Source organism: Enhydra lutris, unplaced genomic scaffold, assembly GCF_002288905.1.
Source record: "Enhydra lutris kenyoni isolate GAN:26980312 unplaced genomic scaffold, ASM228890v2 scaffoldscaffold7, whole genome shotgun sequence".
Lineage (NCBI taxonomy): Eukaryota > Metazoa > Chordata > Mammalia > Carnivora > Mustelidae > Enhydra > Enhydra lutris.
The window spans coordinates 38,513,390-38,533,501 of record NW_019154091.1 but is presented as its reverse complement, the minus strand read 5'-3'; the positions used below and the strand labels follow the sequence as shown (position 1 = coordinate 38,533,501).

Below are 20,112 nucleotides of genomic sequence, written 5' to 3'. Positions count from 1 at the left end.
GTCATCAAAAATCTCCAAACAAACAAAAGCCCAGGGCCAGAAGGCTTCCCGGGGGAATTCTACCAAACACTTAAAGAAGAACTAATTCCTATTCTCCTGAAACTGTTCCAAAAAATAGAAATGGAAGGAAAACTTCCAAACTCATTTTATGAGGCCAGCATCACCTTGATCCCAAAACCAGACAAGGATCCCATCAAAAAAGAGAACTACAGACCAATATCCTTGATGAACACAGATGCAAAAATTCTCACCAAAATACTAGCCAATAGGATTCAACAGTACATTAAAAGGATTATTCACCACGACCAAGTGGGATTTATTCCAGGGCTTCAAGGTTGGTTCAACATCCGCAAATCAATCACTGTGATACAACACATTAATAAAAGAAAGAACAAGAACCATATGATACTCTCCATAGATGCTGAAAAAGCATTTGACAAAGTACAGCATCCCTTCCTGATCAAAACTCTTCAAAGTGTAGGGATAGAGGGCACATACCTCAATATTATCAAAGCCATCTATGAAAAACCCACCGCAAATATCATTCTCAATGGAGAAAAACTGAAAGCTTTTCCGCTAAGGTCAGGAACACGGCAGGGATGTCCGTTATCACCACTGCTATTCAACATAGTACTAGAAGTCCTAGCCTCAGCAATCAGACAACAAAAGGAAATTAAAGGCATCCAAATCGGCAAAAAAGAAGTCAAACTATCACTCTTCGCAGATGATATGATACTGTATGTGGAAAACCCAAAAGACTCCACTCCAAAACTGCTAGAGCTTGTACAGGAATTCAGTAAAGTGTCAGGATATAAAATCAATGCCCAGAAATCAGTTGCATTTCTCTACACCAACAACAAGACAGAAGAAAGAGAAATGAAGGAGTCCATCCCATTTACAATTGCACCCAAAACTATAAGATACCTAGGAATAAACCTAACCAAAGAGGCTAAGAATCTATACTCAGAAAACTATAAAATACTCATGAAAGAAATTGAGGAAGACACAAAGAAATGGAAAAATGTTCCATGCTCCTGGATTGGAAGAATAAATATTGTGAAAATGTCTATGCTACCTAAAGCAATCTACACATTTAATGCAATTCCTATCAAAGTACCATCCATTTTTTTTCAAAGAAATGGAACAAATAATCCTAAAATTTATATGGAACCAGAAAAGACCTCAAATAGCCAAAGGAATATTGAAAAAGAAAGCCAAAGTCGGTGGCATCACAATTCCGGACTTCAAGCTCTATTACAAAGCTGTCATCATCAAGACAGCATGGTACTGGCACAAAAACAGACACATAGTTCAATGAAACAGAATAGAGAGCCCAGAAATAGACCCTCAACTCTATGGCCAACTAATCTTCAACAAAGCAGGAAAGAATGTCCAATGGAAAAAAGACAGCCTCTTCAATAAATGATGTTGGGAAAATTGGACAGCCACATACAGAAAAATGAAATTGGACCATCCTTACACCACACACGAAAATAGACTCAAAATGGATGAAGGACCTTAATGTGAGAAAGGAAGCCATCAAAATCCTTGAGGAGAACACAGGCAGCAACCTCTTCTACCTCAGTCGCAGCAACATCTTCCTAGGAACATCGCCAAAGGCAAGGGAAGCAAGGGCAAAAATGAACTATTGGGACTTCATCAAGATCAAAAGCTTTTGCACAGCAAAGGAAACAGTTAACAAAACCAAAAGACAACTGACAGAATGGGAGAAGATATTTGCAAATGACATATCAGATAAAGGGCTAGTGTCCAAAATCTACAAAGAACTTAGCAAACTCAACACCCAAAGAACAAATAATCCAATCAAGAAATGGGCAGAAGACATGAACAGACATTTCTGCAAAGAAGACATCCAGATGGCCAACAGACACATGAAAAAGTGCTCCATATCACTCGGCATCAGGGAAATACAAATCAAAACCACAATGAGATATCACCTCACACCAGTCAGAATGGCTAAAATGAACAAGTCAGGAAATGACAGATGCTGGCGAGGATGCGGAGAAAGGGGAACCCTCCTACACTGTTGGTGGGAATACAAGCTGGTGCAACCACTCTGGAAAACAGCATGGAGGTACCTCAAAATGTTGAAAATAGAACTACCCTATGACCCAGCAATTGCACTACTGTGTATTTACCCTAAAGATACAAACATAGTGATCCGAAGGGGCACGTGCACCCAAATGTTTATAGCAGCAATGTCTACAATAGCCAAACTATGGAAAGAACCTAGATGTCCATCAACAGATGAATGGATAAAGATGTGGTATATATACACAATGGAATACTCTGCAGCCATCAAAAGAAATGAAATCTTGCCATTTGCGACGACGTGGATGGAACTAGAGGTTATCATGTTTAGCGAAATAAGTCAATTGGAGAAAGACAACTATCATATGATCTCTCTGATATGAGGGAGAGGAGATGCAACATGGGGGGTTAAGGGGGTAGGAGAAGAGTAAATGAAACAAGATGCGATTGGGAGGGAGACAAACCATAAGTGACTCTTAATCTCACAAACTGAGGGTTGCTGGGGGGAGGGGGGTTGGGAGAGGGGGGGTGGGATTATGGACATTGGGGAGGGTATGTGCTATGGTGAGTGCTGTGAAGTATATAAACCTGGCGATTCACAGACCTGTACCCCTGGGGATAAAAATATATGTTTATAAAAAATAAAAAATAAAAATAAAAATAAAATCAAATGTTAAAACCTGAAAAAAAAAGTGTCCCTGGCATTAGATAGACAAAGTTAAATTAGACAAAATAATTGTTTACAAAAGAGTTTATAATCCAGTGCAAAAGACTAGTTCTTATGGCATAATGTATTAGATATACTGTCTATAAACAGTGTGTTATGGTGCATGTTTTTGAGGAAAGGCATCCAAGTGTAGCCCTATGGCAGCCAGGGAGGCTTAGCAAATGTTTCCTAGAGGAAATGAAGGCGTGAATTTGGAAAGATAGTTTGGAGTTAATTCAATCAGTGGAAATAAGGGTAGAGAGGTCCAGGAGGCAGGGACATGACAAGTGGAGAAAATATTGTTATGGAGGCTTAGAGGTACAATGTTGCAGGATACATTTGGGAAACTGCAAATAGTGTGGAATGGTTGGATCAACATAGGAGAAGAGGAGTCTCTAGTGCTTCCTTCTGTAAAAGGAAACTCCTTTATCCCTAACATTTATGATTTTCTGTGCGTGTGTATGTTGGAGGGGGGCAGGAAGTAAAAGAGAATAACTCATTTTAATTAAGACCGGTAGAGTAGTAAGGCATGGGATATTAGATAGGTCCAATTTTCTCACAAAGCTGAACGTATGTCTGATTAATTTATCCATTTATTTGTTCATCAAAGGTTTATTAAACACCTGTTTTACATCAGGCTACATCCAGGGCAACGGATCCAGAAATTTTTAAGATTTTAATTTGAAAGTATTTTTAAATTGTTTTAATAATTATTATCTTAAATAATTGTTAAACAATTGTGAAACATATTTCACTTACCATAAGACCTCATTCTGAACAGGATCAATTTCAGAAAAACAATCAGTGACTGCGTTGAGAGGAAATTTTCATCTTCGCTGAGGGCAGTACATAATACTGGTCATAAGTGAAAACTCAGCACTAAATACCAACCACTGTTGTAAGCGCTTTTTATAAATTAACTCATTGATCCTTACAGACATCTTAGTACTATTACTTTTTACTTCTTTTAACCACTAGATACTCTTTTGACAGTGGTCTTTCCATATCAGTGACTATTTGTTACACTACCACGAAACAAAACAAAACAAAACAAAAAAAAACACAAAGAAAATTTCAGAGACCTTAAGAAATAGAGGTGGGGTCACTGAGACAGTTAAGCGTGGTAGGAGTAATTATTTTCTGCCAAATGCAAGTGTTTCCAACTGCCAAAGAATTTTTCTAGGGAAATGAGTCAAATGGCAGATATGGCTGTATCTCCCCAAATGAGTGGATATTGCAGTGAACTTGAGTCTCTTTGAACTTTGTCTACCGACATGAATAGCAACATCTTCCTAAAGGTAGGCTTGAAAGAATGCCATTATTACGCCATCCCAAGTGTAGTTTAAAAATAAATAGTACTAGAAACCAAAGAGTAAGCACATGCACGATTTATCATTTCACCCTCATGGAGTCAGCAAATATCTGGAACAAAATTTCCCTAAAGTGGCCAACAGAAGCAAGATGATAGTTTCTGTTCTGAATGTTTGAACGGAAAATTACCACTTGTCTTCCTAGACTTCCTCCTGCATTCAATGGAGGACCTGAAAAACATGGATGTCATGGGCCACGCTACTACATTCTGTGAGCTGGAGACAGACGAGGACTCTCCTGATGCCTCTGGATTCACAGGAACAATGATTTGGGAAACCTCAGCGCTCCCTTTGCCTTGCACATTCATACTTTCTCCCACATTCTATGCTGAAACCAATGTAGACAGGATCAGCTGAATCATGAGTATTCCAGATGACAACTCTTCTGATGCTTCAGTCTACCTCTTCATGTGATATTCCAAGTACTTTTTCCTAGAGAGGAACAAAAGAAATAGACACATAACATTCCAAGTCTGACTGACAGTTGAACTGAAAACAGATAGCTGTGAATTCGGCTCTCTTATCCCAGGCATGACCCAGGCTTCTGAGACTATGGTAGGGTTTGGGAGAGGGTCTGGGAAGATGACCAGCATCCTTGCTATTCTGGAAGGAGAACATATGCTAAGGAGTTATGTTATACATCCAGGGCTAACAAGCTAGATGGGGAAAGGCTTTGATGCTGTATTTAACATTCAAAAGAATAGATGCTGAAAGGTTGAAGACTAGGGAGGTTGTAAACCTCTCCCTACAATTTACTGTAAAATGGGTGAGATTGCAGTTACAAACAGAGTAACTATTTGAACAGTGCTTTACAATGAGGAAAAATGGCCGAGTGAATTAAAATCTCATGGCAGTTTGTTTAGCAGGCTTTTTAGATACGGTTGCTATTCATTTGATTGATTCATTATGTTAGGAGAACTGGCTGAACATCTATGATGTATATAGAAAGAACAGGTATAAAATACTTAAGAGGCATAAAATACTTAAGCCAGCCCATAGATCTACAGTTTAGTTGGGAAGATTAGATGCACCTGTGTGAAATGCAGAATACTGAGATAGTCAGGAATCCTGGAACCCTTGGGCATGGAAATCATTTTCTTCCTTCTCCACCACTATAAGGCAACACCCTGGAGAGTCACCAAAATACCTGGGACCAATGGAAGTTCCTAGACGCTTGCCACCCCAACATCACCTTTCTTTCCTATTCATGGACACTGAACACAGGTCTCAGTCCACATCTCCTCCACATTCAATAGCTCCTATCAATGTGTAAATATTCTTTTATCAACATCCTCCTTTATTTTTGCAAGTCCTTTTCTATCGGCTCTGGGGAAAATTAGTCCTTTCTCTCTCATTCTTTTTTCTCCCTCTCTTAATTTCCAGCTACATGCTCCAAATTAAACCTAAATGTGGCCAAGGCTTAAAATTAGGAGTTATGATGGCCTGGAAAAGTAAACTAATAAGTTACAAATAATTTTTTTAAATGCCATAAAATTCTAAAACCTTTGAAAATGCCTTTATTATCTCAACCAAAAATCCATCTATTTTCTCTACGTAGATACTGTTTTCTCTCTAGCACCAGCAGCCAAATTAAAAAATAAGTAAATAAAAATATATTCTTATATATTTCCTCTTTTTATTTGCTTACTAGAATTAGAACCACAATTTTTCACAACAGATGTATTGAAATGTACCACAGAATTCATCCTTTTAAAGTATATAATTCAGTAGCTTTTGGTATATTCACAGAGTTGTGCAACCAACCACTCTGCCTGATTTTAGAATATTTTCATCACACAGAAAGAAACTCCTTATTCATTAGTAGTCACTCCCCATTCCCTCTCCTCTCATCTGTCTCTATGAATTTGCCTATTCTGGATATTTCATAAAAATAGAATCATACAATATAGGGCCCTTTTGTCTAACTTCTTTCACTTAGCATAATGTTTTCAAAGTTCATCTATCTGGGACATTAAGGAGGGCATGTGATGTAATGAGCACTGGGTATTATGTAAGACTGATGAATCACTGAACTCTACCTCTGAAATTAATAATACACTATATGTTAATTAATTGAATTTAAATGTTAAAAAATTGAAAAAAAATAAGGTTTATCTACCTGTTCTATTCCTTTTCATGGCTAAATACTGTTCCATTGTAGGGGCATACCACTTTGATATTTCCAGTCATCATTCATCACTGATGGACATTTGGGTTGTTTCCACTTTTTGGCTATTATGAATAATGAATGCTACTAGGATCATTCATGTACAAGTTTTTATAGGAACATTTTTTATCAGTTTTCTTGGGTAGATACCTAAGAGCAGAATTTGTAACTCTGTTTGATGTTTTGCGGAATTGCCAGATTGCTTCCAAAGGGAAAGTATGGCTAGTGGCTGTGAAATTATATCTCATTGTGTTTTGTTGTTGTTGCTTTTTAAGTAGGCTCTAAGCCCTGCGTGGAGCCCAGTGTGGGGCTTGCACTCATGACCCCGAGATCAAGACCTGAGCTGAGATCGAGAGTCAGACACTTAACCAACTGAGCCACCAGGTGCTGCTCATTGCAGTTTTGATTTGCATTCCCCTAATGTTGAAATGACTATGTAAAGCAAGCATCTCTTCATGTGCTTATTGGTCATTTGTATATCTTCTTCAGATAAATGTTTATTCAAATCCACTGCCTATTTTAAAAATTGGGTTTTGTCTTTTTTTGTTGAGTTGTAAGAGTTTATTACATATTCTGAATACAAGTTCCTTATCCGATTTGTGATTTGAACATATTTTTTCCCATTCTGTGGGTTGTCTTTTCACTTTCTTGGTAGTTTCTTTTGAAGGAGACAAATTTTAAATTTTGATATAAGTCTGATTTATTTTTTCTTCTGTTGTTTGTGCTTTTGGTGTCACCTTTTTCTAGAACACTTTTGGCCTTCCAGATCCATTAACTAACTAAACAGACTTTTGAGAACCGACCTGTGAGCCCAGTTGGTACTTACAATCTCTTTGGAAAAATATACCTACAAGACCAACAAGGATGGTTCTTTCCTGTATATAATTATGGTGCAGACATGAGGCATTATAAGAGGTCAGAGGCTGGTGAGGCCCTTAAGCTAGAATGGTCAGGAAATTCTCTGGGGCAGGGAAGGGACTTGAGGGGGTTCTGGAAGACGGAACAGATAAAGCCAAAATAAAGTCAAATTATCTATCCCTCTTTTAGCTTGAGTTTAGAATACTTGAGAACTTAGTTCTTCAGATCAGCCACTGAAGTCTTCCATATCTGGTGCAAATGTGGAAAATATGAAGGAACAAAAAACTAGGTAACATCAATAGGCAGCCATAACATCAACAGACAGCCACTGAAGACCACGGTGGTCCCTTCAGCCCCTTAGCAAGATCAGCTATATTTTCCTTCTGGTAGCCAAGACACAAGCCTGTTTGGAGGCTGCAGGGCCATGCTGGGCCATGCGTAGAGCAGAATAAAACCTGGTACTCTTAGACCATTTTGGTGGAAGGACGACTAAGGATAATGTGGGGCAAAGGCCTGTCATTCCATGGAAGGGTTTGAACAGACAAAAATGCCCTGAGCTTACTGAGATTTAAAGCGATAGGTTAAAGCGTTTTGAAGAAGTTAACCTTACGAGGTTATGGCAGCTTGGAAGAAATCTCACGGAATGAGGATAAAGGATGGCGGAGGGGTGAATCTGAAGCATGGGGGTGAAGTTGTCTGTTCTGCCCGATAGCAAGGAGTTAGACACAAATGTGGGGCGCCTGGCTGGCTCAGTGGGAAGAGTTTGTGACTCCTGATCTAGAGGTTGTTGAGTTTGAGCCCCACATTGGGTACAGAGATTACTAAAAAAGAAATAAAAACTTAATTTAAAAAGCAAACAAACAAACAGACACAAGTTTCACTGTTTGCTTTTTGGTTTGTATGGAAATGTCCCTGTCAGAACGGCTGGGTCCAAGCAGCAATGACCAAATATCATGAGCGCCATCTCTCTCTCTGCCTGTCAGCATCTGAGAGAATAAGGAACTGTTTGCCTCTCCCTGTCTCACTGCCAGACTTCCGCTGCCTCCACAATTTGTAAAAACAGAAATTATATCTGTCTAAACATTTTACATCTCACTAGCTCTGCATTTCCTGTTCTATTTGACCAGTGCCTCCCCTCCAACACACTTACCCCTGTCCCCTTTGGGAGCCCAGTAAATATTTATTGATGAGGAAGATAATCACTAAAAATATGTTCCCATCACTGGGATCTATCTCCTGCCACTCAACTGTTCTAAATCCGTGAGAGCCCCTTCAAAGATGTGTTCCCTTCATGTAAAAAAAACCCCAAAAAACGAAAAAAAAAAAAAAAAACAAAACCAAACAAACCCAAAACCAAAACCGTAACTTTCCATTCCGCCTTCTCTGAATCTGGGAAGACTGATTCTGAGACAGGCTCCACTTACCCATCCACCCTGCTGCTGGACCCAGGGTGAGAAGTTGTCTTTCAGGTACTTGGTTCCAAAACCCAGCACCCTGTTCATGGGGTGGTTGTCGATGGCAGTGAGCTTGGCCGTGACGTCTATTGCAAGGGCAGCCTTAAAGCCCCGAGCTCTGACCTCTGATTCTCCCCTGGTGTCCACACCCCTTAAGAAGTGGTCTGTGATGGTCTTGAAAACAGGGTAGGACAGCTGGTCCTGGAAGCTGTTCATTAAAACCTTGTTGTTCTTCAACTGCGTACAAGAAGAGATGCGATCAGTGAGCAGCCTGGCCCCGGGGAGCAGACCTGAGCTCTGCAGTGGCCACCCACACACTCAGTGGGAAACCCTTGATTCCAGTCATACAGAAATTTCTTAGTGAGCGAGGACTCCATGTTTCCTTAGAAGTCCTCTAGTTCTGTCTCTGGGGAATGCTAAGCTAAGCAGGTTCTCAACAAATATTGTTTCTAAAAGGAATATTCTGGGGGTGCATCTGTTGTTATATAAAGATTCTGGTGGAGCAATGTTCTTGATGTGAGCCCAGCCCACTCCCCCCAACTTCCGTGAGACACAAGGAGCCTGTCCGAATTACAAATCTGAAGCAAGAAGAGCTAGTGTCCTCACCAACAAGAATGGACTGCTTTTGACCAGGGACCCAGTGGAAGCAGCTTGATTCAAACCCTAGTGGGTAGCTGGAAGCTTGCGCCTGCCACAACAATAGGGAAATCAAATGCCAGAAAGAAACATCTTTCGCAGAGGGCCCTGGCCTGTCCTAGCATTGCTCCTTCGGGTGGCCCTTGGCTCTGCCTGGCCTCTCCGGCAGGGGCTGGAGGAGGCCGTATGGGCTCTCGGGGATGAATGGCTCCTGCAGCATGGACAGAGTGGCCCTCCCCATCGTCACTGTCCCGGCCTGGTGGGAACCCCCACCCACACGGCAAAGTCAGACCCTCTGTGTGTTCCTACACATGTCTGCTACTGGGGAAACAATCATGTTCTCTACATAAAGAATGGAAAGTATCACCCCAAATCATCAACAAAAGTGAGATTTTTAAAAAGTAGTGATTTATGGGGTGAAAAGGAAAGCATTTCTCTCCCTCTACCATGGAGGTCTGCTTCCTACCACCTCCTGTTCCTTGCCTCCGGGACTCAATGCAAGTCACCACTTAGGGAGGCTGGGAAGGAGGAGGCCATGAGAAAGCCACAGAATCTTCAAGCTGTAAAGAATCTTCAAGGATTCCAGTAGGTCCCTCCCAGGTCAAGTCCTGTGCTGCTGGCTGGTCATCGGCATCTCCTTGAAATTCTCAAGAAGCTCATTCCTTCACAAGTCAGGCTTGAGTGCTAGAAAGTTCATTCCTAACATGGGGAAATCAATCGCCCCATAATTCCTATCCACTGATGTTGGTTCTGGAGAAACATAGGCAGGCACGTTCGATGTTCTTTCTCTGCACTCCTGTTATCCTCTACTTGTGGGCCTGGAGCTCACACACCCTGTTCTCTTTTCTTTATGCTGTGTCCCTGGTTCTCTCCGTTTCTCATTCTGCACCACCCTGGTCATGGTCTGCTGGGCACACCCCTGACAGATGCATGGGGAGAGGAGCGGCTGAGCATGTCGGGACAGGGGAAGTCTGGCTGGCCAGTTAGTGCTTTTCCCCTCCTGCACAAGCCTCATGAGGCCAGACTTCCTCCCACTGATCCTGGTAGGAGGAGGAAATGGGTCCACAGGCCAGTCCCTGACCAACACACCCTAGAGACTACTCGACAGTCTATGGGGAAACACACGGAACTCCCCTCTGATGACAGTGGGTTCCCACTCACCAGCTCTGTATCTGAAGGCACTATCACTCCTTCCTGACTTGAATGATGTAGTCTCGACTTCTAAGCAGCAGGAAGGCCAAGTTCTCCAAGTAACACTTAACCCGCCTCCCTGGCCAAATTGCTGAGAGAGACCTTGAGCAGAGAACAGCCTGACCACTTTCGGGGGAGATTTCGGGAAGGACTCCAGCTTTGGAGCCAAGCATGGGACATTAATATCCAGACTGTGGGGCGAATGCGAGAGTCTGAACTTCCCCAAGGATCAGTTACATGGGGAACTAGATTCATAATTCTATTCAGCAAATTTTAATTTATTGGTGTCTTTTCTTGCAATAACAAAGTTACATTTTTCATTTCCAAAAATTCCAGGGAGGCTCCAGAAGGTTTACTTATGTTTTCCAAAGTGATTCATTTTTGAGATGCTGCCAGCATGAAGAATTTTCACTCCAAGGGAAATAAAATTTAGGACTAAGTGGAAACCAGAACTTGCAAAGGAATACAATCTGGAGTACGATTCCATTCTCTGTCCCAGCGCGTGGGCACAGAAAGAAATCACTTTAGTTCAAGAAGCTCCATACCTCTTTTTCCAACCGATCCCCTGAATATTTCAGCAGCTCAACGATTTTCGCTATTATCTGATCTTCTCCATCTGTCGGGGGGAAATTCCAGTTATTTTTTTTTTTTAAGAAAAAATATAATCTTAATTTTTTTCTCTCCCCAGGGACAATACGGGTAGCCAGATTAGGGACTGAGGGAGACACGTGCTTTGTAATTCTTAGCAACTTAACTCTTACCCCGCCTTGTCTGACAAGGCACAAACTACTCCAGCCACTGTCTCCTACAGACCTCTCCTTTCCTTTCTTCTTTTTTCCCCTCAGTGCCCCACTTCTCACCACAAAATGTATCATATACTTATTGTAAGAATGGCGTTGAAGCTGTTATTTCCACTGCTCAGGATCCCATATCTGAAAATATTCAGGAGAACTTTCTCTCTGGTCTGTAGGATTCTCCTCAGTAGATGGTGATTTTTCCATGTGGACACCATAAATTCCATTTGGTTTATATTCCCCCTTTTGTGATGCTAGAAACTGTAGAGCCAAATTTGGGGCTCCCATGTGAGAGAGGGTACAGTCTTCCTCGCCTGCATTTTGGGAATTAAACTTATTCCTAAACCCACCTTCTTTCCCCGCGAGTGTTTTCATTTTCCATTATCTTTCAAGTGGTATTTATTTTCTCTTACTAACAATGTAAACTTTGCTGTCTTTACAACCAGGCGGGGTAGAAATAAATAAAATGATTAAGTTCTCCCACCCCAAAGGCTAAAGTGGCAGGTGGAGAGAGAGCCGGCTACAGTTTCTGTGGTGTAGATGTCAGAATGGCGGAGTGAGGGGGAGAGGAGTATGATTTTTCTCATCTCAAAACAAGCTACCCACGAGGGAAAATGGCTGTTGCCCCAGAACAGGATCCAAACAGAGAAAAGCTAGTGACTGATCCAGCGGCACTTATCATTAATGGCACCATCTCTGAAGTCGTGGACTGCTCATTTTTGTTCCAGATAAGAGGGAAAGGGAGGCCAGGACATCCAGCCAGCCAGTCCCATCCCAAGAAGGACCAGCGAAAGGCAAGGTAGGCAGAAGTCTGAGACTCAGGTCTTGCGGGAGAAGCAAGAACGAGGGTCTTCATGGCCTCTGTGGAGTTTTTCTCTGATGCTGCGGCCCCTGTAACTGGGGCCCCAATTTCTCATGTGCTTAGGGGACAAGAGCCTTAGCTTGGGCCTGGCGCGGGGTATCACTTTATGTCACCCAGACGGCCAGGGGATTGCAGGAAAGTGGAGACACCTTTCTTCTCAGTGCACCCAGAGGGAACCCCTCTCCTCCAGCCACTCACCCTGAGCCCCGCAACACAGCAGGATGCAGGCGGACCCAGCACTCTGCTTCCAAGGTGGGGAGATGCCGACACCAGCTCCTGGCATGTGGGCACACTGCCCACCCAGGGGGCCGCCTCTGCCTCAGCCCCAATGCCGCAGTTTGGGGAAAGGGAGCCCGGAGCAGGGACAGTCGCCCGGGAGGGAAAGTAGGACAGAATGTCTCTTCTTGGGGCACTTGGTTGGCTCCCTTCGCCTCCAGGATTCCCGCCCCTCTGATGGGAACTGTGGTCCCAGCTCCCACTCTGGTTCTGCTGGCAACGGACCCCGTCTTGGTCACCTCTGGGTTCTGCTTCGTGTGCTGCCCCAGACCTGGTGACTGATGATGCCTTGCTTTTCCCTAGGAGCCCCCGGCAGTGTTAGAAAACCGCGTGCGGTTCCATCAGCAAATAGGCCATCGCCCTGGACCGTTGCTCACAGGACTGAATCGAGGACTGCTTTGCCCTCTGCGGGCAAGGTGCCCACTTTCTACTTCCTCCCCTCCCTCAGGAGGAGAATTCTCTTTGTACTTTGCAGTGAACCTGGCCCGCTGCTTCAGAGTGTGGCGGGCGCGCTCCACCTGTCCGGGGCTGGTCTCTCCAGGGCTAAAGGTGGGGGCCTCCAGCACGGTGCTGTCGTGCTTTTGGTCCAGGGCAGCGGAGAGGCCACAGAGATCTCTGCTGGTTAAATCAGAGATGCCCAGCGCTGGCTACAGACATTGGCGCTCATGCACCTCTGCCCGCCAAACCCTCCACCCGACCCAAGTATGCGGAAGGAAGTTCCTACCTTTCTTAGTGCTGGTGGCTTGAGGCTGGAAACAGAGGCCCTGGCGGCGGATGAACTGATGAACAAAACTCCCTTTGGACTTGCAGCTTCCTACCGGGTCCTGGAGCTCTTCGGGCGGGGGCCAGGAATAAACAATTTCGGCAACGCGATGGGCAATAGAAGCAACTTTGGGGTCCACAGCTGAAACCAGACCAAACGGGGCTGAGTGGCCCTTCCCAGGAGAACTCTGTCTAGCTCACTAGTATCCACAGTCGCCCCAAGTGAAAAGGTCCGCCCAGAGGAAGAGGAAACTGCTGGGCCAGTAGGGTGCTTGTTGGGGGTGTGGGGAGTATGGGGGGGTGTGGGGGCTGTGGGGGGTGGGGGGAAGCCATTCTTCAGAAAGCACTGGGAATTGCATGGCAGAGGCTGGGGTAGGGGCGGAGTGCACCAAGGAATGATTTGCTGCCTTGAAACAATTGCCCTTCTGCACCCTCTTTTTGAAGTCTTGTAAAATTAGGGTCCCCTTTCCCTTCTGCAAAGGAAGAAACACAAAAGAAAGTGCTTAGTTCTTTGTTTGAGGGAATTTTCTTTATGTTTTTATTTTTATTCTTTTTTTTTTTTTACATCCTTTATACCTTGGGGAGTGGGCCCCTATGTGCATAGGAGGGCAGTTAATAGTCTGACAAGCCTTTGGGGGTTGGACACTGGGAAAGAGAAGAGGAGAAATATCCCTTTCTCAGGCTATATTCATCACTCAAGCCCATTATCAAGTGAACACCGACATCTCCTTGCCCTTGCACATACGGTCATGCGTCTTCTCTCTCCTCCCCGTCTAATGGGAAACATCCATTTAATGCCAAACAGGTAAACCAGGATGCATGAAGTGTGCTACGATCCATGCCTTTTAAGCATTTATCACCCAGGAAGAGAGTTATGTATTTGCACACGTAACTACGGAATAAAGTGTGTGAGGACAGTAAGGTTCAAGTGGCAGTTGGCCCCTGAATGTCCTCGCCTGTAAAGGACCAGTCAGCTCTGTCTCTGGTCAGGGATGGGGGCTGGTGGGGGTGGGCAGGTGGTATTGCCGAGTCATTTGGGACGAACATTTTCGTCCCATTGGTGATTTGTCACTAAGTTCTTAAGTTTTAGAAATCTGTGGAAGCTCTGTCTCTGATGCCATATGGAGTGAATGGGATATTTGAAAAAACGCTACTATTCAATTCACACACTTAAAGAAAGGAACAGAGTGGGGGTTTGGCTAGAAGGCTGGCATGTCCAGGGGAACTCCTGGTTTGTACATCAGGGTGGTGAGAGAGGCAAAGCCTGGGTCCCAGGAGGGATAGTGTCACAATTGTAGCTTTGATATCCTGTAGGTGATTTCTGACCCTCTTGCCCTATATGCTTCATGGGCGCTTTGGTTCTCTCCCTTCACGCTCTGGTCGTCTCTGGAAGGCCATGGGAATGAATACTTCGTCCACAATGCCTTCCTTTAAAGAAAAGCATAATGGTTTTCTTAAAAAGCCACATTTTTCATGCTTGGCCCATTGGCTTCAAAAACAGATGAGAGAATTGAGAGAGAAGAATGAGAGAGTCAAGGAGAAAAGGACCAATGCTTTTCCTTCCCGTTTTAACAATCAAACCAAATATATAATTTTCACCTTACTACTGCCCAACCAGCTTCCTCTGGAACACTGGCTGTGCATGACCCCCAGCAGGGAGATGGGAAAAGGCTGAATCCTGAAGCCAGTGGGAGCATTCCCTTGTGTCCACAGAAGGTGGGAAAGAAAAGCTTGTGTTTTCTTCCTCTGTAACCCTGGGCAGCCTGTCTGCAGTGGTCAGAGCGTGGCCCAACTTTCCCTCACAGGAGGCAGAGGAAGGCCTCAGAGGTGGTCCGTCCTCTTCCCCCAGCCCCCATTCTGTGGCAGGGCAATCAGGAGACTACTGGAGGACATGGAAATAGGGACTCTGACTCGCCTTCTTATGGCATATCCACTTCTATGAACTGGGTGACACGGGGTGACGGAAGCAGGTGACATATGTGCGGGTTAGAGGATAAGCAAACACGTTTCGACTCGGAGGAGCCAGCTCTAGTTGAGACTCCCATTTTCAAAACCTTAATTTTAAACACTGAGCAAAGAAAGGATTCCCTTCTTCTTAGAGCTCATCTCATCTGATAGGCTGGGAAAACTGGATGGGGGAGGGAGAGGACGGGAAGGCTGCCCCTCCTGTGGGGTCTGTCTGGGGGAGGTGTCACTGTGGCGCTAAGGATAGAAAGAGAGCACAACACCGTTGAGAGGGTGCCAGTTAGCCTTTGGCCTGAGGTATTTGTGTGTTTTTAATTAAAAAAAAAAAAAGGATTTATTTATCTGAGAGAGAGAGAGAGAGAAAGAGCGTGGGTGGGGGAAGAGGCAGAGGGAAAGAGAGTCTACAAGCAGATTCCCGACTGAGTACAGAGCCTGACCCAGGGCTGGATCTTATGACCCTGAGCCCAGATTAAGAGTTCCACTCTTAACCAGCTGAGCCACCCAGGCACCCCCTGAGGCATTTGTTTCAAATAGAAGGGGTAGGGCATTTCTCTATGATTGAGACCGCTATTTCCTTCCCTGTATTCATTTCCTTCATTCTTAGAAAGACCCCCCCGCCGAGGTGTCACAGGCAGCTGAACAGACTACATTTCCAGCTTGCCTTACATTAAGGAGTGGCCAACGAGATACAAGAAAAGTTGAGCACGGGTTCAAGAAAGCTCTCTAAAAGGGAATGGAATTATCTAGAAAGAAGACATCCTTTTGTGCCTCCCAACCCCCACTTGTTTCCTCTTCTTCCTGCTTGGAAATGTACAGATGATGGCTGGAGTCCCTGTAGCCACCTTGGAATACAAGGTGATTTTGAGGTTGGAAGCCACTAGCCAAGGAATGGCAGAGTAAGACTCTCTTAACAATGGTTGGAGCTGCTGCATGAGCCCTGGGCTGCCAAACTTTGGTCTTCTCTTATGGGCGAGAAAAAATAATCTCTACATTGTTGAAGCCACAGTTATTTGAATTTTCCACTCTATGTATCCGAACCTAATTCTACCTGTAGCATTCCACATGTAGCAAATTCTAGCTGTGGACAAACAAGGGTTCAAAGTCAAAGAAACTGGCTTTGTATTGATGCCCATTTTTCTACCTCCTAAGACCTCTCACTTCTAGACTTTGATCTTGGGACATAAGATTACAGTTCTCGCTGGGGCCTGGTGTCTAACTCCTGGACATGGCAGCGAGGTCTAAATTGTGACCTTCAGTTAATAGAACCCAGGTGACACGACTGCTAAGCTCTGATTTATACATGGCAAGATAGAAATAGAACGTGAGGCTTTCTTGAGTCATGTCCGATGTAAAACCAACTAACCACCCACATAATTCACCAAACCAGAAAGCGGGCAAGAGAAAGGTGGGAAGGGAGGATACACTGAATGTAAGTGTCTACAGCAAGGGCTCCTTAGGAAGTAATCATTTCTGCTATTTCTGAGAATATCTATATAAAGATTTTGAAATTTTAGTAAATAAGGTTAAATGGCACTTCGGCACTATGGAAATACAGAGTGTCTTTTATCTCAGGAAACCAGAAGATTAGAGTCTGTAAATGCTCTGTCTGCCTCTCGGTGAAGTCCAAGGGAGAGCAGAGCAGAAAAGCCTATTGAGGTGTCTCCAAACTGTTAAGGCCTGAGAGCTCGGCTACCATCTCCAGCAGGAGCTTGCTGTACCACTGGGGGGATGGGGAGAGGAGACGTTCCCCAGGAAATCTCACCCCTAACTTCTGTTCTAAAATGTTATTAGTCTGTGGGACTTACAAAAGTTTGGGAAGTAAAAGTTTCCCCTATCATAGTGAGTGATGGAAAACTGCCAAATGTGGGCGGATTCCCCAAGTAAACCGGGACAGTCACACATTCTAAAATTGAGACATTACTGCCACCTGTTGACTAATTATTGACACGATAACCCAGCAATCAAAGCCCACAGGAGAGGGAGTTTCTTCCAAAATCTGGGCAGCTGGCACTGGGTATTATTGAAGGGCAAGAAGATGCTTGTGCCCAGGTTTGTGGATGAAGGGCAGCTTTCTCTGCTGAAGCCCTTCATGAAAATGCTTTATTCAATATAATGTATTTTGTCACACTGAGGAAAGGTTTTGTCAACATGCTTCTCAGCTGGGGCACCTGGGTGGCTCAGTAGGTTAAGCGTCTGTCTTTGGCTCAGGTCATGATCCCAGGATCCTGGGTTCGAGTCCTCAGTGGGGCTCCCTGTTCAGCAGGAAGTCTGCTTCTCTCTCTCTGTCTCTACCCTCCCCAGTGCTTGTGGTATCCCTCTCTCTGTCTCTCTCTCTCTCAAATAAATGAATAAAATCTTAAAAACAAAAACCAAAAAAACCAGGGGTGCCTGGGTGGCTCAGTCGTTAAATGTTTGTCTTAGGCTCAGGTCATGATCCCAGTGTCCTGGGACCAAGCCCCGCATCAGGCTCCTTGCTGAGTGGGGAGCCTGCTTCTCCCTCTGCCTTCTCTCCCTGCTTGTGTTCCCTCTCTTGCTGTCTCTCTCTCTCTTTGTCAAATAAATAAATAAAATCTTTAAAAAAACAAAAAACGAAACAAAATAAAAAATTACCCAAAAAAACCCCAAAATGCTTCTCAGTCGTTGGGTTTTTGTTTTGTTTTGTTTTTAAGAGTCCCTTATACTTTGGAAAGTATTTTTGTATGTAGCTACCTGATCTTTCCATTCACCACCCGAAGATGTAGGGAGGGTGGGATACCCCAACATACAGTTGGAAACAGAGGCCCAGAGAGGTGGGTTGACTTACCTCAAGAAGAACGGCAGCCTGAAGCCCTGCTCAGGGCTCTTCCTTCCATCCTGGTCTCTGGCACAGATGATCAGGACTTGGGGCAGCAAGCCTATCTCTAGCCAGCAGAGCCAGACACCAGTCCTGCCACCCTTCACTGACAGCCTCCCACTTCCTACTCAGTCTTGAGAAAAGCAGGGCAATTATTATTGAATATCAAGAAGTTGGGAAACTGAGACACAGTGGAGTACCCTGCATCAGGCCACATTACCAGCTGGGAGGAGAGAAAATACCACATATACAAGGAAGGGAAAGATTTTCCTGTGGGAGAGCAGCGGCCCCCAAAGCCTACCTTCCTGCTCTGTGCGCTGTCCCACGTTAGTGAGGGACCTCGACCACTGCTGACTTTGAGGACCATCCTGACGTTCCGCGGTGGCACCCTGCAAAACGAATATGGCTGAGTTCTGTGCATCTTCCTCCTTCTCGATTACTCCAAAGAATGTCCTCCAGGAAGACTTTTTCTTGGCCAGGTCTAGGGGCTTCTCCCTGGATGGAGAATTTCTGCAAGGCCATGACACCTGTGTCCATGATTCGTTTGCTGACCAACCCCCCTGCTCTTTGATGGACAAACTTCTTATTCTCGGCAGCTTTGGCGAGAAGATGGCAGGGGTGTTCTTGAAGACATGGTGTTTGGTGTAGAAGGCCAGGATTTTGAATTCTATGCTGTTTGTGTCATCATCGTCTAGGGGGATCTCCTCCAGGTCACAGGCACTGGCGGTGCACATGGTGGGCCTGGAACAACAAAGTCCACACGTGACCTCTCACCCATGGGCGCACTGCTCTCTGGGGGTCAGGAGGCACAGGAGTGGAGCTCCACCCGCATTTACTGAGAACCTACTCTGTGCAGGGAGGCAAGGAGTCCTCAGAAATGGAAAATACAGGATTCTCTGTGAAAGATGAGGACAAGAGAAGGTACACAGACAGCTCCACACAGAGAGAGTGGGCGAGGAGCTGGATCAGAGGTGCAGATAGCCTGTGTGGGGAGGAACAGACAGCTCCCAAGAAAGGCGAGCCAAGTCTCCTCCACAGACTGGAAGGGGTTATGCGGGTGGGTGGGACAGGGTGGGCAGAGGGCAGACTCTGGTTAGTCTAGGATGTGTGTGAAGAGTGGCGAGAGAGCTGGCAGAACACGTGTTTCCTGAAGAGCTGGGGCTGAGGGTTGTGGAGGGACAGGAAGTGACATGGCAGTAGGCCCAACCATGGGGGCCTTCGACTGTGGGGCTGAAAGCTCTGCTTGGTCTTAGTGGATCTGTCGGCACACCTCAAAAGGAGACCTAGAACATGGGAAGCAGTTAAAGAGCTTCTTGGGGAGGGTAGGTGGACAAAGAGAGAGGCTGACTCAGCCAAGGGAAATATCTGGGGTTTCTGACTCTTCCCATTCCCTTACTTCTTCCTTTATCCTCTGCCTTTGCTTGTTTAGGTCTGAGTCCCACAGATCTGCTTCAGGTAACTGAACTTAAGTAAAACTTGAGGGCTATGGTGTGAGGTGGGGGTCATGACTACTTTGCTCCCTCCTCCCTTCCGTTCCCTCATACCCACTTCCTCTTCCAGGACTTGACCATTGACAATCTTTCTTCCCTCACCATCTCCCAATGTCACGGTCACAATGCACCACAGTGAAACCTTTGCTGTCTGAAGTTACTTCAATATCTCTGGAAAGCATATGCTCCTTCCTGCTCTTCCACCTCTGTCCCCCTCCACCCGACATTCTTCCCCTCCCCTGCTATGTGGTCTCACAGGCCATCAGTTTGCCCCCCTCCTGGTGCGGGTCTTAGTCACCCCCATTAGGATCCTTGCCGAAGTTTGTCTAGGTTTATTCTCTTCTCCTCAACACAAGATAAGCCCCACAGGGCAGGCATGTCAGTGTGTTTTACCCCAGCCATAGGCCCCTTGCCTACAATAGGGACCACAATCATTTGACAATGATTGGTGGAATTTTTTTCCTATTTTGAGAGACTGGGCTCAGATCCTGGCTCTGTCACTCTACGCCTCAGTTTATCACGTTTAAATGGGGATGATAACAGTACTCATCTCATGAACAGTACCCATCTTATGAAGATTAAGTTAGTTAATATTTGTAAAGCATTTAGAGTAGAACTTAAGTGTTTGAACAAGTGCCTTATTAAGTCTTACAGTAAAGAATATTTATGAAACTCACTTTGGGCACCACTGTTTTA

At 44.8% G+C, this 20,112-nt stretch overlaps 1 protein-coding gene across 1 annotated transcript; it reads right to left on the bottom strand.

Moving 5' to 3' along the window:
* Positions 1–3,548: 3,548 nt before the first annotated feature.
* On the bottom strand, positions 3,549–18,660 carry LOC111142250 (BCL2 like 14). Its single transcript, XM_022495297.1, has 5 exons — positions 18,228–18,660; positions 13,091–13,270; positions 10,980–11,050; positions 8,578–8,844; positions 3,549–4,560 (listed from the first exon to the last, which is right to left on the bottom strand). Exons 1-5 carry the CDS (start codon positions 18,658–18,660, stop codon positions 4,522–4,524), a joined length of 990 nt encoding a protein of 329 aa, XP_022351005.1. The 3' UTR covers positions 3,549–4,521.
* Positions 18,661–20,112: the final 1,452 nt, after the last annotated feature.

Bases quoted from the DNA above. Each gene is read 5' to 3' on its own strand.
- LOC111142250 (XM_022495297.1), bottom strand. From the start codon at position 18,660: ATGTGCACCGCCAGTGCCTGTGACCTGGAGGAGATCCCCCTAGACGAT. The intron at 13,271-18,227 runs GTAGGCTTTGGG...GTCTGGTTTCAG, and splicing joins ACAGCGCACAGAGCAGGAAG to CTGTGGACCCCAAAGTTGCT. The intron at 11,051-13,090 runs GTAGGAACTTCC...TCCCCCCGACAG, and splicing joins AGCCACCAGCACTAAGAAAG to ATGGAGAAGATCAGATAATA.